General features: G+C 34.8%; 1 protein-coding gene across 1 annotated transcript; it reads right to left on the bottom strand.

Annotated features, from left to right (window-relative positions):
* Positions 1-238: 238 nt before the first annotated feature.
* On the bottom strand, positions 239-22902 carry LOC138697643 (splicing factor YJU2). The gene is made up of 7 exons (XM_069823070.1): positions 22750-22902; positions 22551-22651; positions 18451-18562; positions 16931-17098; positions 14946-15133; positions 13323-13476; positions 239-5654 (listed from the first exon to the last, which is right to left on the bottom strand). The coding sequence occupies exons 1-7, from the start codon at positions 22771-22773 to the stop codon at positions 5397-5399; spliced, it is 1005 nt and encodes a 334-aa protein (XP_069679171.1). The 5' UTR covers positions 22774-22902; the 3' UTR covers positions 239-5396.
* Positions 22903-23805: the final 903 nt, after the last annotated feature.

Genomic DNA, 23805 nt, shown 5'->3' with positions numbered 1-23805 from the left:
CAAAAAATAGTTAAGAGTGATTTTCACTTCTGATCCAATCATCTGGATTTCTGCATATCCAGATCATATCAATTCCCAGTCAATCTACATAATTGGAGTTCTAAGTACTTAGATCATTGCCTGACAGCACCTTGGACTAGAAAATGTTGTTCCCAATAAGATGACCATTCAAATTAATTTCCAAATTATCCAAGTCTCCCCTAAATAATCTAAATCATTCAATGAAAAATTAATGAAATAGTATTTTAATCAGTTTTTAATAAACATATTTCCGTTTTATAAATTCACTTGCAGGATTAAATTTAACATTCTTGTATTTGTAACTTTCAAACAACAAATTCTTATTTAAGATACTTAAGAATAGCTTTGCAATACATAGATGAACAAATATTGAAATTAACCCTGCTTTAACAAAACAAAATTAATATGTTTCTTAATTCTGTTCACTTGAAAGTCAATTGTGGAAACACTCTTTTTACAAATGCAATTGAAGCTGGTAAACTTGAAAAAAAAAAAAAAAACTATTAATCTGAAGAGTATTTCTTTTAAGGGGTTAGGTACAGCTTACAACACTAAAATTTTTGGATATATTCAACATTTCTTCCCTCCATTACTGTATCTTGTACAATAATGAAAATTGGTATATGTAAAACACTGTCCTTCTGCTATATGAAAAAAAATATATTTTTACGATTTGAAAAAAATATTTTTATGATTTAAAAAAATTGTTTATATATTTTTTTTTCAAAATTCAAAATGATGGCAGTTCACTGTGCAGTAATGAAGCATTTCCCTCATAACTCAAGCTTGTTAACTTTTTCATGTTCTCTCTCTTTATTTTATTGCTGAAACTCATGTTTACAATATCATGTTCTTTCAACTACATTTCTTAATAAATAATATTTTTTTTTTTTTTATTTTGTGTTATAATCAATCTTCGTAGTGTATCCAGCTATTTGCTGACAACACGTGTTCCACTATGTTTCACTATGAATTTCCTCTTCTTACAAATGATGGGTAAAAAGCACGATGCTGGTTGTATATTTCAGCAGCCACATTCCAAAGATGAGGTGTAATCAATATGTACTGGAGAGAATTGTCCAAGGTTACAGGGATTGCAGATTTTAGATTAGTTCTATGGATGCTTGTGAAAGGGCAGTTTAAGAGGATATGTTCCAAATCTTCTTCATTATTAGAGTCAACAAGATTAAAGCAGTGAAGATACTTCTGAGTGACAATATGGCCTGTCCTGGATTTTGTGTTATAAGAAAATACTGATATTTGACCATTTTTTAAAATGAATTTATTTTTTATCGGACAATCTATCAAAGGTAGAGAAGTGATTTTGCATCATATTGCAGATATGACATGCATAAATACACACAAAAAATTTCATCACAGAATGTTGGATAGTTTCTGAGTTATGTTATGAGGGAAACACTTCATCACTGCACAGTGAACTGCCACCATTTTGAATTTTGAAAAAAAAAAAAAAAACGTAAATAATTTTTTTGCGTAGCTGCTGGTAGGGCCTCCCATGCCGGACAGGTCAAAGGAGAGAGGTCATACGAAGAAGCACTCCAGAAGAGGATATTCAATGGCTTCTTAGGCGGATGAAGAGTTTAGCTCTCAACGGTGAAGAAGGCAGAAGAGATTACCTCAGGATAGGGAGCTGCTGCCTTGCAGGATGGCAGTTGGTTCTCCAAAGGCTAGGGGAAGACATCCTCGATTACAAATTACCTGGTCCTCCAGGTTGGGGGTTAGGCAGAGGGCTAGCAACCCACTACTGGAAAACAACTTACGCTACATTTCCCATGAAATATGATATAGCCGGACGGATTAAATGGACGGCATAAGGAGAGGTGCTAGAATATCCAGGCTGGAAAAGAGAAGAAACGAGGATGTTAGAAGGATAATGAACATGGAAGAATCGGTGATTGCAAGAATTGAGAATAGACAACTTCAGTGGTATGGTCATATAAGGAGGATGGATGAGGGGAGGTGGCCAAACGTGCTACTTCAGTGGTCTCAAACTAGTAGAAGGAAACGAGGAAGGCCTAGAAATTCATGGAGGGCTGGAATATTGAGGAAGATGAATGATAGGGGACTAAATGAGCAGGATTGGAATGACAGACGCAGATGGAAAATGGGAATAAAGGGAAACCACTGAAAAGTGGAGAGGCCCTCAAAAGTAAAAGTAAGTAAATATATATATATATATATATATATATTTCATATAGCAGAATGACAATGTTTTACACATGCTAATTTTCATCATTGTACAATATACAGTAATGGAGGAAAAAAATGTTGAATATTTCCAAAATTTTACTGCTGTAAGCTGTATCTAACCCCTTAAATAAAATCTGGGATGTCTGGAAACTCTATGCTGAAACAGTTCTGGAAATGAAGGAGTTCTGAAAAAGAACACATGAGCTGAACCCACAGTTCTGAATAAGAAAGAATTGATTTGTAGAGCCAGACTTCACTTCTATCACAGTTTCATGTTGTTACACAGACAGTCTGATTGAACAATATGGTTCCAGCCAGTGTTCTCAAAAAACAACTTAAACCAATACTAAGAAATCACTTACAATTTATAAATCTTAGGGTAGACATTTTATGATGAAATAATATACAGCACAATCAATTCCTTTTTCAAACAGAACTTTTAACACCGTGAAAACATTACTTTTGGTCCCAAGTCATGTACGAGTGTACAATATGTTCATTTCATTCATTCATTCTCAACAGGGTGTTACATCACACAGTCTCCTACAACTTCTGTCCAAATAACATAGTATCATCAAAGTTACAGCTCTCACACAATTCACTTACCAGACTCATATTTCGGAACAGTCTGGAACTTTATTTCAGAAAAAATTCCAGAAAAGGAACAATTCCTCCCCCCCCCCCCCAAATCTCTATTTGCAGTAAATTTACAGCAGGTAAAAAAAAATCATGTTTCTAATTAATTAAGCTCCAAATAATATTATCATACAGCCATTTCCTCACCGAAGTTCCCCGTGTCATACATAGATATACCAGCAGGTCCTCTGAAATTTCAATGGTGCTCAAAATAGGACAATAACAAACAAACACAGCAATGTTGCAAAGATTCCAGACTTCCATCGCATGATTAAAAACTTGCATAAGAAATAAAATACAGTTAATGGTGTTAGGTTTCCGACATTAAAAGAGATCAGAAAATTTAATTTACTCTACAAATCAATCTACACAACAACTATTGGAAGAAACTTGCATAATCCATCAATTAAGTTTGAAAAAAAAATGAATATCGTATTTATCAAATGAAGGGCAGATGTATATTCAAACAAATCTATTTAGTGATTTAAGCATGAAAAAATTTAGAGGAAAACCCTGGAAAAAATATTAGTGTCATGAAGGTGAAACATGCTTTCTCATATGTTTTGTGAAACTTGCAACAATTCATTACCTTCAACATAAATGCACGACTTCACGTTTATAATTTACTAAAGAGTGGTCAGTGGTCTTCTAGAATGTAGTTACAAACTCCCATCCTTCTAGAATGTAGTTACAAATTCCCATCCATCTCCAATGTAGTTATAAACTCCTGTCCTTCTAGAATGCAGTTACAAACTCTCATCCTTTTAGAATATGGTTACAAATTCCCATCCTTCTCCAATGTAGTCACAAACTCCCATCTTTCTAGAATGTAGTTACAAATTCCCATCCTTCTGCAATGTAGTCACATACTCCCATCCTTCTAGAATGTAACAAATTCCCATCCTTCTGCAATGTAGTCACAAACTCCCATCCTTCTAGAATGTAGTTAAAAATTCCCATCCTTCTGCAATGTAGTCACAAACTCCCATCCTTCTAGAATGTAGTTACAAATTCCCATCCTTCTCCAATGTAGTCACAAACTCCCATCCTTCTAGAATGTAGTTACAAATTCCCATCCTTCTGCAATGTAGTCACAAACTCCCATCCTTCTAGAATGTAGTCACAAACTCCCATCCTTCTGCAATGTAGTCACAAACTCCCATCCTTCTAGAATGTAACAAATTCCCATCCTTCTCCAATGTAGTCACAAACTCCCATCCTTCTAGAATCTAGTTAAAAATTCCCATCCTTCTGCAATGTAGTCACAAACTCCCATCCTTCTAGAATGTAGTCACAAACTCCCATCCTTCTAGAATGTAGTCACAAACTCCCATCCTTCTAGAATGTAGTTACAAATTCCCATCCTTCTGCAATGAAGTCACAAACTCCCATCCTTCTAGAATGTAGTTACAAATTCCCATCCTTATAGAATATAGTTATAAACTCCTATCCTTCCAGAATGTAGTTACAAACTCTCATCCTTCTAGAATATAGTTACAATTCCAATAAAATTTCCTTTCATTCCATAGATGACATCCCAAAAACCACTTTTTCAGTTTCAGGGATGCTCAAAACAAGTATTCCTGCGAAAATCTCGGAATTTATTTTTACAGCACCACAATGCGTCCCTAATGAAAAATAAAACTGATCTATGTTGGGAGATAGGGCATCATGGAAACACTAATGATGAACTCGCAGACAGAAACTTTGAAAGGACAGAAAAATTCAAGTAGTCATGATTTAATTTTGTGCTCTCTAGAAATAGATTGCACGAGGTGTTTCATAATAACTGTTCCTAATTACCAGATGTGATGGAGGGCATGTAATTATAAAAAAAGTTTCTCTTAAGAAAGCAGTGTCTGGAAATACTTCTCTATCGTGGAAATATGGTACAAATCTTCACTGACCCCCCATCTGTAATTACTGTTTTTCAGGCTATTCTCGTTACCAAGGAAACAAATGAAGTTATCTGTTTTCGTCATTTGTCACAACTTTCGTCAGATCTGTTTATAAATTTCCAATCTTTAAAAATGCATGAGTTTAAAATATTGAATTACTTGACATGCATATAACATATTGAATAGCTTGCAGCAATAGTAAGGAGGCTGTACTATTGAACAGTTTTTATAATTTTTTAATACCATTCTCATAATATATGAATAATATACTGTATCAAACTTATTCAAACAAGTTACTTTCCACGTTGAGATTCTTTGAAATCCTCATTTCTTTCATATTGTTATAGGTATCATGATAAGGGAGAATTTCTGGACATAATTTCTTTACAAAAAAATGTTTCGTTATGTGCCCTTTATCACATCTGAAAATTAGTTATTCTGAAACACTCTGTATACGTGAATAAAACTGGAGTACATAAGTTCATACATCAACCACATAATATACAGTAAAATGATATATTATTTTTATACGAAAATGTAATTTTATTCCACTTAGACATAGTGCACAACAAAATAAGAAGAGAAAATAAAACTACCCTCATTATTGGTTGTGAACCCACACTTCACACATCATTCACTGTCACTCCCGGAGTAAGATCCCAGCAATGAAAGTCCGTTAACAGCTGGTTGTGTGCTCGATTGTTTGGAACTTGAGTTTGCTTGGACAGGTTCTGACCTAGAATTATTTTCAGGTGCTTTTGTTGCAGTATCATTTGAAGATTTCACGCGAACCAATCCTGTAAGACCAGTTTTCTTAGTCAAACTCCCCATACTCTTATTGCTTAATACTTCAGCTGGTCTTGGTTTCAGTGCTGCTGATGTAGATGTCTAAAATAAAATAAGATTAAAGTTATCTGAATGACGTTATTTCTACACTTGATATTTTTCATAATAATAACTTTAAATATGGCTGGTTAAAGTGAAATTATTCACATTTTGCATCAAGCGAACATATCACATCTGTGCCACATTTCATGCATTTGGCATTGTATATAATATAGTAACATTACTATTCCAAGATAGCACTGCAGTGGGGCTAATCTAATTGTAAGATACATAATATATATATATAAAAAAAAAATGTATTCTTCACTTCTCCCGAGGGAGCCCGTCCACAGCGTCAGAAATGACCTTTTGTAATTAATTTGCGAAGTCATGTTCCATTTAAATCTTGCAACAATTGAACTGAAACAGTACTATCATCATCATCATCATCATCATCATCATCATCATCATCATCATCCGTTCAAGTATAAGGCCCAATGGCCTCTTATGATCTCAATGCTGAATTTCAGCCCACCTCTTCTGGAAAGCCCAAGAATCTCTTCCCATGTGGACAGAAATGAAGCATTGCTTTTGATATTCTGTGTGGATCCATATGTGATTTTTCCGCTACAGTTGGTAATTATTTATAAAATGTATAACTGGTTGCAACAGAAGTTCCTGCACATCTTCGTTTCTTTTATGATTCCAGCAAACGTATACTGCTGTTGCTCTCATAAATTTCATTTTATTTGCCATAATTCGATTTATGTCTTTATTTCTCATTGTCCATGCCTCACTTCCATAACACAGCATAGGTATTGATAACATTTTATATAATCTGATACTTGTGTGTCGTATCAGGGAAGGTTTCAATATTGTTAATTATCCCCACTGTTTTATCATATTTACAAATATCTCATTTATCCGAAAAATATAATTTGTAAAGTTGCTTACTTTTTCAGTTAACTTACACTTTATGGAAATTTTATTTGAAACAGGATATTACCCACAAATTGCTATAAGTTTTTCTTTTATTTTTTCCCCTGGTATTAATTTTCATATCACATTTTTCACCAACAACGCATGTACAGTAAAATCCCTTGTACCCGGCATCCAAATAACCGGCAATACCAAAACAACGGCACTCTTGGCTGGACAAAAAAAAAAAGTTTAGATCTACCAGATTGCCACAGTCTGGGCCATCAGTTTTGCCACATTAGGAAGTTCGCACGAACTTTCATTTTCAGTGAATATTCGAACCTAAAAGTAGTGTATTATTTATACAGTGTGATGTGTTTGAATAAAGAAAATTCACAGTTTTTATGTTTTAGTTATATTCAGGCCGTCAATGTTGTCACATTAGGAAGTTCGCACGAACTTTCATTTTCAGTGAATATTCGAACCTAGAATTAGTGTATTATTTGTGTTGTGTAATGTGTTTTAATAAGGAAAATCCACGCAGTTTTTATGTTTATTCAGTTATGTGCAAGTAATAGAGAAATAAGCTTCATATGGCTGCAGTTTCAACATTTGGCAATATGAAATATGAACTTTTCTTTGTATGTACTTGCATTTATTCAATTATACGGAAAAATCTCGTATCCAGAACTAGCCTGATCCCTTTGGTGTCAGTTTACTGTATTATGTACTGAATAATACAGACAGATCATCTGCAAATAGTATCGCATCAAATGTAATTTTCTATTTGAATCTGTGGTGCATCTGTCTCCATCTGTCCCAACCATCTGAGGCCAACAAAGAGAAACAACAAATTTATGAGCCTACTATTCTGTATTTTCGAGAAAAATACCAGATGGAAGGCACCTGGGAAGTGCATGGTTTAATGATCGGAGCAAGGGGCATCATACCATAATTAACTGTTAACACACTCAAAAAATTTGGATTCCATGACATCATTCCTAAAATAATCACTTCAACCATTAAAGGGTATGTGGCTATTCTAAAAAACCATTCATACCGAATATTACCCTCCCCTTTTTTTTCGTTAGTGTGTTACCCTACTCACCCAAATCTAATACGATCCCAAGTTTATAGATGTTCTATAGGAAAAATAAAAATATCTCAATGTAATAATACAACCTACAATTCAAAAATGTAATAGGGGAGGGGGGAACTTACAAAATTTAAAATTATCTTCAAATTTTCAATTCCAATCTTTAGCAATATCCTCTTCTAGCTATCACTCCCAGTCTTCAGTATCATCATCATTATGACTTTCTTCTTCACTGTTTGAGTAGCTTCATCTTCAATACATAATTTTATTATCAGGAACTGATTTGCAATACATACACTTGTAACATGTTTTAAGTTTATATGAGACTATAATTTTGAAACTCTTAACGCTAGTTAATCAAATAACCTATTTCTGATCTGATAATTAAAAGAAATAAAATTATAACCTGTAGTAAAAATATTTTAACTGTTTACATTACAACTTGTACGCCTATTTCTATTAGTAACAGAAATTAATTGGGCAAGCAGCATGAATCAGTCCAGCCAGTAATCGGTTCATCCTATAAAGCAGACATCTTTTACGTCTGAAAACAATTAGTCTGCAATAAAATTATAACGTGTATTTTTTGGTCCTACAGATTTTATCTGTTATCGTAACAACTGTTATCAGGTTCGATCCCCAGCACCGGAGCTAATTTTTCTCCTCTAATAACAGTTGCTACCATAACAGATAAATTCTGTAGAACCAAAAAATTAATCTTTATGTTGATTCTTCGCCCAACAGTGCATAATACTGTGGAATCCTGGCCACCAAATCACTCGGTGAGTGCACTCCTTGTATGATGACAGTTGACTTAATATAATATGTCAACACATATGTCGAACATGGAGTAAGGCCACAAATGGAAAAACACTAGAGGAGGGGGATTCGATCCGGTGCTGTGGATTGAACTTTGGCATAGCTCAATGGTTAGAGCACTTGGTACAAAGAACCAAGGACTCAGATTCAATCCCCGGTGCAGGAGCGAATTTTTCTCCTCTAATAACAATTATAATGTGACTCAAGTTCTAGCATGCTGGCTTTCAACCTAGGTGACCTGAGTTCGATCCCCGACCAGGTTGTGATGGAATTTGCAGTGGACAAAGCAGACATTGCAGGTTTTTCCATCTTCCCCTTGTTTCATCTATCATCCACCATAGTAAAAATAGGCTGGGGTGAAGTCTTGGGGGTAGTACGGGTTTTCAATGCTAATATAGAAAGGACTTGGGGCATATTATATTAATCGTGTGGGGATGAGGCCTGGCTCTATCAGGGACTGAGGTAGGATGGTCCACCTGTCAGCATCAGCTGATCAGAAAGGGCTTGGGGCTCTTGAGGCTACTTGTCCACGAAACGGGACCTGACTCTATCAGGAACTCAGGCAAGACGGCCCACTGTCAACATCGGATTCACAAATGCCACCCAAGCCACTTGTCGGACTTGGACTACCATCACTAGGGCCAGAATTCGTATGCAAATGCACACTTTTACTGGCCACTTGAAAGTCACGAAAAAACATTTTTGTACATGTTTTGAACATCTGTGATGACTAACATGCAAAGTTAATTGTGCATAATTTTGGCTTTCCTGCATATAATAGATTAAATTAAATTATGGTTTATTTAACGACGCTCGCAATTGCAGAGGTTATATCAGCATCGCAGTTGTGCCAGAATTTTGTCCTGCAGGAGTTCTTTTACATGTCAGTAAATCTACTGACATGAGCCTGTCGCATTTAAGTGTGCTTAAATGCGACATCGACCTGGATCAGGATCGAACCTGCAACCTCGAGCACAGAAGGCCAGCACTATACCAACTACGCTACCCAGGTCGACTCATACAACAGACTATTGTGCATATAATTATGTTATATTTTCGGATTTTATTGTATAAACTCCAAAATTCGCATATTTTGTATGGAAAAAGTTCTGGATTGTTTCGTTTTCAGCACATAACTTTACGGTATTTTATTGACTGTACTTGACGTCTAGAAACTTCTTGCATATGAAGGATAGCTGTGGAAAAACCGAAACAACCATTCCCTGTGTTTGTTTCATTCAACTACTGCACAACAAGAAGCATTCCCAAATATCCCTGCCTACCTAACACCCCCTACCAACCTTTTCTCTATTTCACTTATTGTCACTTAGCACGCCAGCAGTGTGTGTTCATGTTCCCTACAGCAAAATTATTTTGTGTGAGATCGTGCGTATTTGCTTGGTTTCCGCACAAAACCAATCTGCAGAAAGTCTAAAATTCCACATTCAGTATTCCCAACCTAACACACATAACAATTTCCTTCTTCTTACTGCTTAAGTGACATATTGATTTTACTGCTTTAGGCTTTTAACATATTATTTTTAGAGAAGTTCAATATAGTAATAATTATAAATTGGAAACTTACCACTGCAATTTCACCTAAATTGCACTATTAATTATTGTTTTTAAATATTTGCAAAAATTAAGTAAACCCTACAACTCCACTAAAGTTACTGCATTCGTGATGCAAGTAACATTAAGGAAGCTGTGAAAAAATCAACAAGATTCCAGACTCATCATAGACGTATATCATGGCCTGCTGGAGTATAGTAAACACAGAAAACATTTTAAAGTAACAATGTTGAAGATAGATATTTTTGTTTTGCAAATTTGCCGTCATTGAACAGAAACCAAGATGGAGATTTCATTGCAACTAATTAGAAATTCCTCTTTCAGGTATGTAATAAACGATCTTCGCACAAAATAATGTACGATACATGAGCAGTATGTTTTCTTTCAATTCTCGCTTTTTCAAACTTTTTCTCGAACATGAAAACTTCAACATACCGCTCTTCTAACGCATATTACTAGAAAGTACTACGACCCCTAACAGAACAAATTTCCAACACACAAGGGCTTACTGGTGAGGCTTTCAAGATAAATCTAGACGGGGTGCTATTAAAAATCCCCAGTTACAGCACTGTGCTCAAAACAAAGGTCTTGTGCCAGGAAAGTGTGGTTTGCTTGAACCTGAATCTTACAAACTCATAATTTCTACATTAAAGTTTTGTTCAGTAACCTCATGTGATGTTGAACGATCATTTTTCAGCATTAAAAAATATCCCTGTAGTTAACAAAGTATGACAACAGAGAACTTGAAAAGTTGTGCTTTGCAATCAGAAAAAGTAAGGTAAACAAAGAAATAAAATGTACACACTGGACCTTAAAGTCAAATAAATAAGCATATATACATAACTACCAGACATCATTCACATTTTGTTCAGAAAGATAGTAAATCCTACAAAAAAGAACTGGATTTTGCATGTTTTTGCATATTTATTGTTTTATTACGCATATTTCAGACTTTGTTGATATAAATCCTGGACCTTATCACTGTACATTGGGCCAAAAGGTGCCACCAAGACAAGGTTTTAGTAATGTTGTTCCTATGCAAAAAAATATCATACTACTGTCTTCCTCTGATGAGTTTAGCGCTGGGACCTGAGGTATTCTTGCCATCAGTGTGGGTGGGGGTTGCAGGTACATTCTTTTGTTGCTACAGCCAAGCCGAGCGGAGTGGGAAGTATTAATCCTCCAAAAATATGCAGTCTTCAGTTTGTAGTAGTAGTGTGTGAATATTTCATATACATATTGTTTACCTAGGCCTATATGGTTTTGTTATACTTACTTACTTACTGGTTTTTAAGGAACCCGGAGGTTCATTGCCGCCCTCACATAAGCCCGCCATTGGTCCCTATCCTGAGCAAGATTAATCCATTCTCTATCATATCCCACCTCCCTCAAATCCATTTTAATATTATCTTCCCATCTACGTCTCGGCCTCCCTAAAGGTCTTTTTCCCTCCAGCCTCCCAACTAACACTCTATAGGCCTATACATTTCTGGATTCGCCCATACATGCTACATGCCCAGCCCATCTCAAACGTCTGGATTTAATGTTCCTAATTATGTCAGGTGAAGAATACAATGCGTGCAGTTCTGTGTTGTGTAACTTTCTCCATTCTCTTGTAACTTCATCCCCCTTAGCCCCAAATATTTTCCTAAGAACCTTATTCTCAAAAACCCTCAATCTCTGTTCCTCTCTCAAAGTGAGAGTCCAAGTTTCACAACCATAAAGAACAACCGGTAATATAACTGTTTTATAAATTCTAACTTTAAGATTTTTTGACAGCAGACTGGATGATAAAAGCTTCTCAACGGAATAATAACAGGCACTTCCCATATTTATTCTGTGTTTAATTTCCTCCCGAGTATCATTTCTATTTATTACTGTTGCTCCAAAATATTTGAACTTCTCCACCTCTTCGAAAGATAGATTTCCAATTTTTATATTGCCATTGGTTTTGTTATTAATATATTAAATATATTGTTGCAATTTTTGCTCAAACATCTCCCTGATGTTAGATATGTTAATATTATATGAATTACTCATGTTAAATATTTCACTGTTACAAGTCATTTTTAAGGAAACATGCTGTGGAAAAGTTTTTGGTTTTATTCTATTGGAATTTTAGAATATGTGCGATTGGTATCGTGAAAAACAGATAAAGTATGCAAAAATCATTTGTTGGTGATATCTTAAAATACAAATCAAGTAGTTATACTTCTCAAGTGAGTTCAGCAGTACAGTATATTTAAATTGTTTACTTTACTAATTTAATTCAATTCTACTAATCACTAAATTTTATAGTATGAGTCTTCTTTTCATTTATATTATTGTAGTTTTATTATGATTTTTCTTTTTGTTTACTTTATTGTATTTGTATTTCTGGTGGTGTGATAGCCTTAACTTCACCAGAATAAATAAATAAATAGGCCTAAATAAATAAATAAAATTTTCTACAATCCTTTCCTTCTCTGAACGCATAAGTACGAAGGGTTGTATCTCAATCTCGCCAAAAATACGTTAAAAAAACTAACAGGCATACTGCTCTCGTAAATTGGGCGAATGTTTTCAGTATGATTGTACTTCCTTCCAGACTGCCGCTGTCACTGTTCCCTCCCACTCCAGTACCACGCTAGACTAGTCGGAATCGCATTCCTCTCAGCACTAAACTCCTCAGAGGATGACAGTACATTAGAGTCTGTACAGTATATTCATCTCGCATCTAGATGATGTGGAAATTTAAAATGAACTGTATGCCAATCAATACAACCTAATAATCTAACAGTTACCGTACTAGTCTTTATATGCAAGGTTCATAGTTTCAAACCGGATGATGGACAATAGATATCTACAGTATGACTTTCTATGGTAGGGGGGCCATGTTGCTTAATTTGCAGCATGTAAAAAATCCTAACATATTAATCGAATGTGTCAGCAAAATTATAATGATGTTCTTTCAATTGCCCAGGTATTGTTCCTAACATTTGATTGCAATATCTCTGTCATGTGACTGATGCCAGCAATACTGGCAGTAAATGTAAGAACCAAGTGAAAATTCACGCTGTAATCATGGATAGTATCACAGACACTGTGATTTCATAGACAATGTTTGTGTACCTTGGAACCATAGATTTCATATAATTAGCAAGTACTACTACTTAAAAGTATAAATGTATGTCCAGGCTAGAAATACTATATTACTACAAGAATTTTAATACGTAGTGTGGGGCAGAAAAAAGATGGGTTGCCCATATAAATATCTTACAACTCCCTTCCTGCAAGACTGCAGTGAAATGACAGTAAATCTAATGAAAAATACAGTAGTCGATTACCTGTGTATGTGTAATAAAACTTGCTGTCCCATCAGATGTCTTCGAAACTTTCTTTGGTGCTTCATATGTATCATCATCACTGGCTTGATCATCGTCTACAGTTTCAATTATTTCTTCTGAAATAACTTTCCTCTTAGAACTTCCAAAAACAGACCTAGGAAAAAAAAAAAAGAACGAGTCTCAGCTCTGAAGCAAACAAAAAAGTTTGGACTTCTTTTCCTACTCTGTAGGCCTACTTTAATGACCAGTTTGAACTTGTCAAACTAAATTAGTTTTTTGTGTTATTTGTAAGATGTGTGATACAAAATATATACTGTATGTACAGTTTTGTGTTTAATATCAGTGTTTCTTTGTTTCATACTGCTCCTATGACACCGGTACAATTTGTTTTTGTAAATGATCGGTTATCCGAAAAATCAGTTATCTGAACACCCCCATCCCCAATTGTTTCGGAAAATCGATGTTCTACTGTACATTATTTCAGAAGTGACATTATGGTTTATAGCTTTCTTCATAAAATCAGGTTTATGAAACCAGTTTCTCCAATCTGAGAGATTCCATATACGAGGGGGATCCAGGAAATAACGACCGTCCGCGCATACCCGCCGCGCAGCTGACTCCTCTTCCTTGTTTGAAGGTCAACTGGCTTCCTAACATGTGTTCTCATAATGTTGTGAGTACTGGTTGCAACAAGTCGCCATTGTGCATTTTGTGTTACTTCAAAATGAACGACGTGATTGATAATCCCGCCGACTGTGAGGTGAGGAGTGTGATTCGATTTTTGAATGCCCGACATTTGAAACCTGCAGAAATTTACCGGCAATTGAAAGAAGTGTATGGTGATACTGTAATGAATGAAAGAAATGTGAGAAAATGGTGCGAAATGTTCAACAATGGGCGAACAAATGTCCACGATGAAACTCGACCCGGACGCCCATCACTCATCACAGAAGACCTGAAGACTAAAGTGAATGACAGAATCTTGCAAGACAGGTGCACATCACTCGACGAATTGCATATTGCCTTTCCTGACATTTCTCGTTCTTTGCTTGGTGAAATTGTGTCACAACATCTTGGCTACCACAAAATCTGTGCCCGCCCGCACACTGCTGCTTCAACTCGAGAATTGCTGGATCAATTCGGTTGGGAAATCTTTGATCATCCGCCCTATAGTCCAGACCTTGCTCCTAGCGATTTTCACCTTTTCACTAAGCTGAAAGACTTTCTGGGTGGTACGCGTTTTGGAAGTGATGAAGAGTTGAAGAAGACAGTGAACACCTGGCTTAATGAACTGGCGGCAGAGGAGTATAACACGGGAATTCTAAAGCTAGTGAACAGATACGACAAATGTTTAAATGTAGGTGGTGATTATGTAGAGAAGTAAAGGAAGCTTCAGTTACGTAACAGACTTTGTTTTTTCAAATAAATATATTTTTTTTAGTTATTACAACAAAACGGTCGTTATTTCCTGGATCCCTCTCATATGATAAAAGACAACCAACTAACACATGTTGCTATTATATAAGAAAATTTTAAACAGTGAAATGCACTAACACAAAGTAGCATAGAAACTTAAACAAAAATACAGCTATAGATTGATTATTATACTGCGCTTGTGTTTACCTGATGAATTTTTCATCCTCCTCCTCTTGTTTCTCTTGAAGCTTCTTCTGAGCTTCTTTAGTATCGAATTGGGACAGCATTGTGTCGTAGTCGACTGATCGCTGCCGTCTGTTCAAGTCCCGCAGTTCTTCCAAAGACTCAAGAAGTTCCAACTCTTGCTTTGATTGTTTAGTGCGGTTCTCCAGTAACTACAGGACACAGTAATATAGTATTCATATTTTACATCCTAAAAATATGACAGAAAACATTTTCAAAATACGAACATTAGTAAAAAAAAAAAACATATACCTTCTTAAACAGACTGACAAAACTTGTACAAGACTACTGTTACATAATTACAGAGTTTTTCAAAAGTAATACATAATTTTAATTAAAATTAAATGAAGAGATTTCGGACAAAAAGCTTAGACATGTCAAGTCTTGTATTTACGAGTAGAAAGGAATATTTTTAAGTAAACAAAAAAAAAAAATTGCGACTATTGTTGTGGCAGTTATGAAGTCATCGAGAACCTTTCTAAATGACGCCTTATATTTTTTCAATATAATCTGAAAGAGCATATTTCTTCATATTGCTATACAATACTTAATTTGTTTTCTTTTGGACTCCAGCATTATAAATAGTGGTTATCATTAGTGAAAATCATGCATAATGTGCCACATTATTGTATCAGAGCCGTAAAATATTACTAAGCCAACTAAAGAGTAATTCTACTATGACAGCATAACTTGTGCCATAAAGTTAACATTATGAAACGATTTGCCATGCTATAATATTAAATTTAACACACCATTGTTGTCATAGCAACCCCTTTAATTAGAATTCTCTTGGCCGGTTTTTCCAAGTATTGTTAGAAAATTTAACGACTGTTAAACTCTAAACAGTTTGTTAATTAAAAAATTGTATGTTTTCAACACCAGTTTGGTTTAACAGATTGTTAACAGTTTATTAATTTTAAATGTAGGATTTCGGGCAGTTACTCGTTTAACAGTTAGTTAAATATGGCCGATGTCTCCACAGCTGTTCGAACAGAAGTTGCGAAATTAATATTTTGTGTCTCTCTGTAGGGAATGTTTAGCATATGACTAGTAATATAAATTTAAAAAATACTTTGGACTGTTTAAATACATCAGTGTTATTTTATTTCTTTCGTATTTCGTATCCATAATAGCAATGAGGAAATATAACCTTACTTTGTAATTATTATTCAGCACATCACCTACAACTTTCATTTGTCAACTGTTTATGGAGCGTGGCCTACTATAACAGGTTGTCATTTTATGCAAGTTTCATGACTCACTCTATAATATAGAATTTAAAGATTAATTTTAGCCAATCAAAAATTGTCTTACATATGTAGAATCATTACCAACTGCTGTTGAGTAGTTAAAATAGTGCTAACAGACGTTATAGTTAAGTGTTGGTTATCTTAAACAAAATTATGTTGAACAAATGGAAAATACATTAACAAAGCGTTCAAAATAAACAGACTGTTAATTTAACATTCGTTAAGCAAAATTAAACATTACTTGGACAAACTGGCCATCAGTCCTTTCTTATGCACATGGATCAAGCATAGCAATGTCACTAATATAACCATTAAGCTCTGTATTGCAAAAGGTGGTGGAAGTTCGCATGCAACCTAATAACAGCTGGTCCTGTACACAAGTTAGCTATATTTTATTAATAATGTCATGGTAAAAGTGAACCGATTTCTTCATATTTCGATACTTATTTCTTTCTATGTTGTATGGTTTGAAGGCCATTTTCAGAATGTAAAATTTATAGATATAAGTAAACTGCAACCACGTGTGAACTATTATACTACAAAATGCCACTGAATTCTATAGGCCTATAGACTGTACATAAATTAAAATCGTGCTTGCCATCGACTGCGCTGCAGTCTATTCCACCAGTTCAGATGGTCATGCAGAACAGATTTTCATACGACAGTTTATCACAAGTAACTGTATGTCCTTTTACTCACTTTCATTGGGTTGGTTGCTTCGTCTTCTTTCCGCTCATCTTCCTCCCTTTGAGCCTGTTCTTCAGCCAGTTTAAGGGCCATAAAATTACGAGTGGCACCTGCTTCAATTTCGTAATCCGTGTTTCTAGGATCAGTTTTGAAAGAGATTTCCTGCAGACATCTTGTGCACTAAAAAAAAAAAAATAATAATAATAATAATAATAATAATAATAATAATAAGGTAATTTCATAGAAGACGGGCACTTGGTTGAATGTACTAAGTATTACCAATTTTTTTTATTTCAGAGTTAAATGTTAGTGACCTTTTAGTGACTTTTATATGTTGGTTCTAGGTTTTTTATACCAGGTGTCGCCGTGATTTTCTTTTAATTTGATTGGTTATAGTTGTCATTTGTTCTAAAGTTTTCATTTATTTTGAATGGCTAATGACGTTGTCAGTTGTTCTTGGTTGTTTGACGTGAGTGGTGTTTTGTCGTGTCTGATGGGTAAAGCTATTGAAAGTTTGTCATTTTATGATTTTCTTTCGATTTGATTGGTTATAGTTGCCATTTGTTCTAGAATTTTCGTTAATTTTGAATGGATAATGACGTCAGTTGTTCTTGGTTGCTTGACGTGAGTCGTGTTATATTGTGTCTGATGGCTGAAGCTATTGAAAGTTTCTCATTTTATGATATATGTGAAAAATGTGTGAACTTAAAACAAACTATTAAATTTTGTGTCGGTTTTGGTTTAGTTCTTTCGCTGGTGAATAAGAATTGTGTTGAATGATAAAACTATTTTTGTGTGGTTTAAAGGAATTATTTACTGAATTTTCTGTATAAGTTAAGGTGTAATAAGTGTTCGAAGAGAATTTCATTTTGTGTAAATACATAGATTATTTATGCAAAGTTGACTGTACAACAAAGTGTTGGTTTAGTTCTTCGTTGCCTGCATAGTTTGTTTAGATTGCCTTAAAGCCTGTGTCATATACTGGAAGTGAAGTGGTTGTCGTTGAAGACGTCAATGAGAATTGAATTTTATTTGATAAGGTGATAAATTATTATGTTTTAGTTTAGGGGTAAAGTGCGGATGAAAACTGCCAGAAAAGTACTGCCAGCTATTAAGTTCGAATGACACCAAACGCCAAAACAATACAAAGGTGAAAAATTAAATATATTTTAATTTTTCTGGAGGGCTTGTTCTTCTTTAAAAATATGAATATGTATTTGATTTTCCATCTTTGATTTTGTGATGTTTGGTGACATTTGAACTTCATAGTTGGCAGAACGTTTTTGGTAGTTTTCGTCAGCCATGTTGGATTTTGCCCGTCTTCTAGGAAATTACCAATAATAATAATAATAATAATAATAATAATAATAATAATAATAATAATAATAATAATAATAATAATCCTTTCTCATATAAAAGCTATTATAATATGGCAGCCTAGTAATAGATTACCCAGTGAAAGGATTTTAACCTGACCTCTTAATTTTATTACAAGTAAGTCTAAAAAATATGTTAATCAATCGGCTAATTACCTTAATATAAAATCTATAAATGCGAATTCCTAAGTAGTCTTCTCCTTCCACATCCTCTTTACGTGCATTAAATTTCTTCCCTTTGTAAATATATTCGCCACAGGTAATGCATCTGTAAAAGAAAAAAAATAATGTACAGTACTGCAACACAAAACATGTTTAATATTTTACAAAGCTGTATACTAATTTTACAATATATCAATAAAAAAATTATACAACAAAAACGTTTTCGAACTATGGCGTTAATTCAACTGAAATTATTTAGCCCTCCAGAGAGAGCTTCTGTCTTACATTATCACTACTACCTGGATTTTTATATATTAAAAGTTAAAAACGATGCTAAATATACCTGAGTGATTGTGATGTAGGTTGGAACCATTTTCAGACTTTATTCAGGACACTCTGAAGTACGTATAACAAGAGAGTCCATTTAGTGAAGTATGCTTGCTAATTTGTAACGGTTCAGATCATTCTACTGAAGTTGTGTTTGAAAAACATCCCATAAGTCAATGTTACAGAAACTTTAGCCAATTATAGTGAGTGGCATGAACTTACATCGCAAACACAAAAGTTAGTGCTAATGACTTCCATTGCCTACTGCTTTCAAACACAGCAGTATAATTTATATCAGATTGGGGATAATGCTAACACGTACATAACTATAGCTATAGTCCCGTCGCTCTAATTTCCGGCAGCCAATCACACTGCAGGTCAGCTACATTTAAACGTGTGCGTCTTGTGATTCGCTGATGAAGATGTAAAGCATTTCCTAAGGCTGGATAAATACTTAATAACTTATATAATCGCCCGCCATTTTGGCTCTTTCGTTGGCGTTCGCAGAAAGCACATGAGGACGTTATTTGCCGCTCAATTATTTGCTGAATTACAGTGTGTTTGATTTATTATCATAGGAGCTACGACATGCTAATGTTTAACGGTGTGGCAAATAGATTCCTCGTCTGGTAGCTCGGCAACGAGAGAACAAAAATGGCGAACGATACTACCTACCTAGACTTTATAGAGCCTTGATTTCCTAAGACGTAAGCAAAGAGGAGGAGTCACGCCGGGAATAACAGCGTCGCGACTATAGTAGGAATATTAACTTTTAGCACATAAAAATCCAGTCTCTAATTGCCACTAAAATGAAATATAGAATTTTCGGGTTTTCCATAGTATGCAACACTGAAGGTTTTGGGGGAGGGGGAGGGGAAGTGGAGAAAAAAGAAAGGTCTAATTTTCAGAGGGAAGATAGTTTGGAATGTGAAGAAATCTTCACTTAGTAGGCTGTATCCAAGGAATATCAAAAGCCTAAATTAACCTAACCTGTCACAGATTCCTATATACAAGGCACATCAAAAGCCTAGACTAGACTAACCTAACCTAATCTAACTTCCTCAGATTCGTATATCCAAGGTCTACGAAAAACCTGAACTAACCTAACCTAACATGTCACAGATTTCCGCACTGTAGAACTTACAAAAATGCAAGTTGGAAATTTCAGAGTCGCATGCTATAGGAAAGCAGAATTTTCGGGCATGCTTCCATACAGGGGCAGTGGCATTTCTCTAAGGTTAGAGCCCAGTTTAGATGTGTATGTATTAATCGAAAATTAGGGGCTAGAAAATATTGAGAATAGGACGCATGTTTATATGACATTTTTTTTTTTTTTTTCGATTAATACACACACACCTAAACTGGGCTGCCCTGTACACAAGCGCACCCGAATTTTCTTTCTCAGTACATGTTTCGACATTGAATATAAAGTTCGGGTACACCATTATATACGACTCTGCAGTCACCTCAGACCTCATCCTGTCACTCAGGTTTTGACGAGGGTTTAGCTAACCTTGTCATAAACTGTGGTGTATTGTTATATACTTTATATAACAGGTATGGTATATTGCTATCAGAAATCTGGTGGCTGCGAAGACTTGCATAGTGGTGTACCCGAACTTAATATTCAATGTCGAAATATGAACTAAGAAAAGAAATTATATTTTAATATAGTAGCAGCAATATTGCCATTACTTTTTATCCAACCCTCTTAACATGCGAGAGGTTCAGGACGAATTGTTAGGGAAATGGTTAGTAATGCGTCCTGGATGTCTTGAGTTTATATTTATAACTAGCCGTACCCGTGCGCTCCGCTGCACCTGTTAGAAATAAATATAAAGTAATTACATAATTAAAATAGGACGTTTGATCCTGGGAACAACTTTTACAACAGCGCAAGATAATCTGCTTCGCTCATTAACCATTTTTTTTTGCATTGCATTTATTGCATATATATTTTATGTATTTTAACACGATTCAATTGAGCATAGTTAAAATTTGAATTATAAAATAATGGATTGCTAAGCTAACGTACCATTACTGCATACTAAATCAATACACTCTCGTTGTTCGTTAATTCTCTGAGATTAAAATGAGTGTACATAAATATTATTTTAAGAAATACAGAAAACGAATGTACAAAATAGCCTATCAAATTTTCTGTGCATAAGAAGCTATTTTAATCTTACCTGTCCTCGATTTACTCAGACGTTACTGTAATAACATTATAGCATTATGTCCATCTAGAGAAACTACACTTTCCAATGGTGAAATAATAATTAATTATACAAATCGATTAATTTAGCTTCTGATATTACTTCATACAAACACAGAAACATTCTCTGTAGGCTATCTTTCATAGCTTTCGATTGTTGATGTCCAAGGCCCCTTATAGACGAAGTCATTTGTTCTTAATTCATTGCACCATCTTAGATGGCGTTATTTTAATTTTAAAACTCATTTATCTCATTAAATATCAGTCCTATCAAAATTTTTCAAGGAATAAAACTTATCGCAAATTATTTTTAAAGAAATTTTTGCTATGTAACATTTTTCATAAAAATCAATAATAAGCGAGATATTTCGATTTATTTAATTCAGGCCCCCTTATAACACCCCTTTTAAATAAAGTATTTTCAATGCCATATAGCCTAAAATCTAAGTTACAACGAACTTAATTTATATTCCAATTTTCATATAAATCCGTTCAGCCATTATCGCGTGAAAAGGTAACAAACATCCAGACAGACAGACAGACAGACATACAAACAAAAATTTCAGAAAAGCGATTTTCGGTTTCAGGATGGTTAATTATACATGTTAACACCAATTATTTTTGGAAAATCGAAAATTACCAGAAAAATTTTGGCTACAGATTTATTATTAGTATAGATAAGTAGGAGGAAGGGGGGGGGGGCTACAACAGTGCATTAGAATACACAGGTAAGTATAAAACGATTTTTATGTCCATAAATACAAACTAAAACCACGTGCTATCACTACTCTATATACTTCCCATATAAGGCAATTAAACGAAAGAAAATTGTGTCTTTTTTTGGTGTAGCTTTTCTGGAGAATGTTAACAATGGTCATGAACTTGATTTTGCTTAAGCATTTTCCTACGGTTCGTTAATTTTTCCAAATTGCTTATAATGTACAAAAGATGATATGACTATGAAACATTTGACAAGTAGGCTAGTGCTTCTCTCAACTTTTGTAGACCTCAACTTATCCCCAAATAGTGAAAAGCAAGAATGAATATAACTTTGTTGCAAACGGAGGATCATGGCCTGACGTTCACTTCTGCTGCTCTCACCGATTTGGTTTCCTTCTATAGCCCTCCCTTCTCCTTCTCTTTACTTACAAATAGTCCCACTGCGAGTGGTAAGGTTAGATAAGATTTAATGAGCTGGATTAGTGACAAATAGCCCCACTGTTAATGACAAGGTGAGGTAGTATTTTAATAAAGAGACAGATTAATGACAAACAGCCCCTTGCCAGTGAGAGGGTTTGATGAGATAGATTAGTGGTAACTATCAGTGACAAGGTTAGGTACAGTCGACGATAAACAGCCCAACTGTCAGTGACAAGGTTAGGTACGGGTTTTAAGAAGAGAGAAGATGGTGACATCTAGTCCTTCAATGATAATGTTTGGTATGATTTGATGAGGAGGTAGTTTAGTGACAAGTGATTAGCACTGAAATGACACATACGAATATCAGGCCCTTTTATCCCTGGGCCTATATTATCACTAGTGTAATACATACCTCATGTTAAATGGCGCCATCAATCTAACAGTGTATTGCCTATTTCTAGGCAATTTCATACGAGGTATTTTTGACGGATCAAAATCAGGTGGATAGTATTTCTGTAAAAAAAAAATATAGCGTTATTACAACGGTTATTATGACAGTCCATAAATTAAATTACCTATATATCAATGTACATTACGCCAGTATTACTTACATTTAGAACTTTTCTCTCAGACATTCTGAAACAATGGTTTTGTCCTTTTTAGCTGTTGTTATTTGCGTTCACAATGTCTTCACAAATTCGTAACTCAACGCAACACCTACAAAACAAATAACAACAGCTGATCTTTCTCTTCTTCGTGTTTGCTACTAGAGATGGGTAAAAAATAACACAACAGTTATTTTGGAACTGTTCCGGTCTCGGAACTGTTGCAAAAATGAACAGTAGGTCGGAACCTCCTGTTCCGAAATAACAGTGTTCCGACTCCGAGCTGCTCACTTGCCCAGCTGTTGCGGGCTCGCAGTACCGCTTTGCACAAGGTATGTTCCGACTCCGAGATAACAGTCGGAACGTCGGAGCTTGTTCCGATGAACCAACGACAGCTGCAGTTACACTGTTCTCGTTGTTCTTTATGTTATACTTGGAACTTCGTTGGATGAAGTTGGTACTTGAAACTCTCACGTGGTTGGAGGGGGGCGCATGGAAATTGAAATCCTTGCGGTGGCGCGAACTTTAATATCAACATTTGTAAGACTGGCCAATCATCTGTAATGTTATAGTATTTAATAATCTGTAATATTCATTCCCGCTTTATGGTTTATTTCACCATTAGTTGACTAATTCTGTTTTATAAACATTCTACAAAGTCATAAAGTACGCATACTATTATTAATTCATTGATCAGCTGATTCTATACAAAGGTTAAAGTCGTAAATGGTAATGAGTGGTTTAGTTACAATGTCTGCATGTCGTTTGTTGAGGTTAAGTCTGACAAGCACAAGTTTTTGTGCTATCTTCTCTGTTATCAAAGAACGACAAAAATGTTGTAGCATTATTTGTTGGAAACTACCCATATAAGTACTGATTTGGAGAGCGAGGTTTAATGCGAAGTTTAAATTACACTTTGGTGAAGATGCGATTCCAACATTTTACTAACCCACTGCGGGGTTTCCAGGTTTCAGTACTGCCAATATATATCCTTTTTATTTATGAAATTGTAATATATTATTATTATTATTATTGTTATTATTATTATTATTATAACTGTGC

This window comes from Periplaneta americana, chromosome 4 (genome assembly GCF_040183065.1).
Source record: "Periplaneta americana isolate PAMFEO1 chromosome 4, P.americana_PAMFEO1_priV1, whole genome shotgun sequence".
Lineage (NCBI taxonomy): Eukaryota > Metazoa > Arthropoda > Insecta > Blattodea > Blattidae > Periplaneta > Periplaneta americana.
Note: the sequence above shows the minus strand (reverse complement) of the source record. Positions and strands in the feature narration are given on the sequence as shown.

Coding starts and splice junctions, on each gene's coding strand:
- LOC138697643 (XM_069823070.1), bottom strand. CDS start 22,773: ATGTCTGAGAGAAAAGTTCTAAAT. Junction 22,652..22,749: donor CTGAGAGAAAAGTTCTAAAT/GTAAGTAATACT, acceptor TTTTTTTTACAG/AAATACTATCCACCTGATTT. Junction 17,099..18,450: donor TTTATAGATTTTATATTAAG/GTAATTAGCCGA, acceptor TTTTTTTTTTAG/TGCACAAGATGTCTGCAGGA.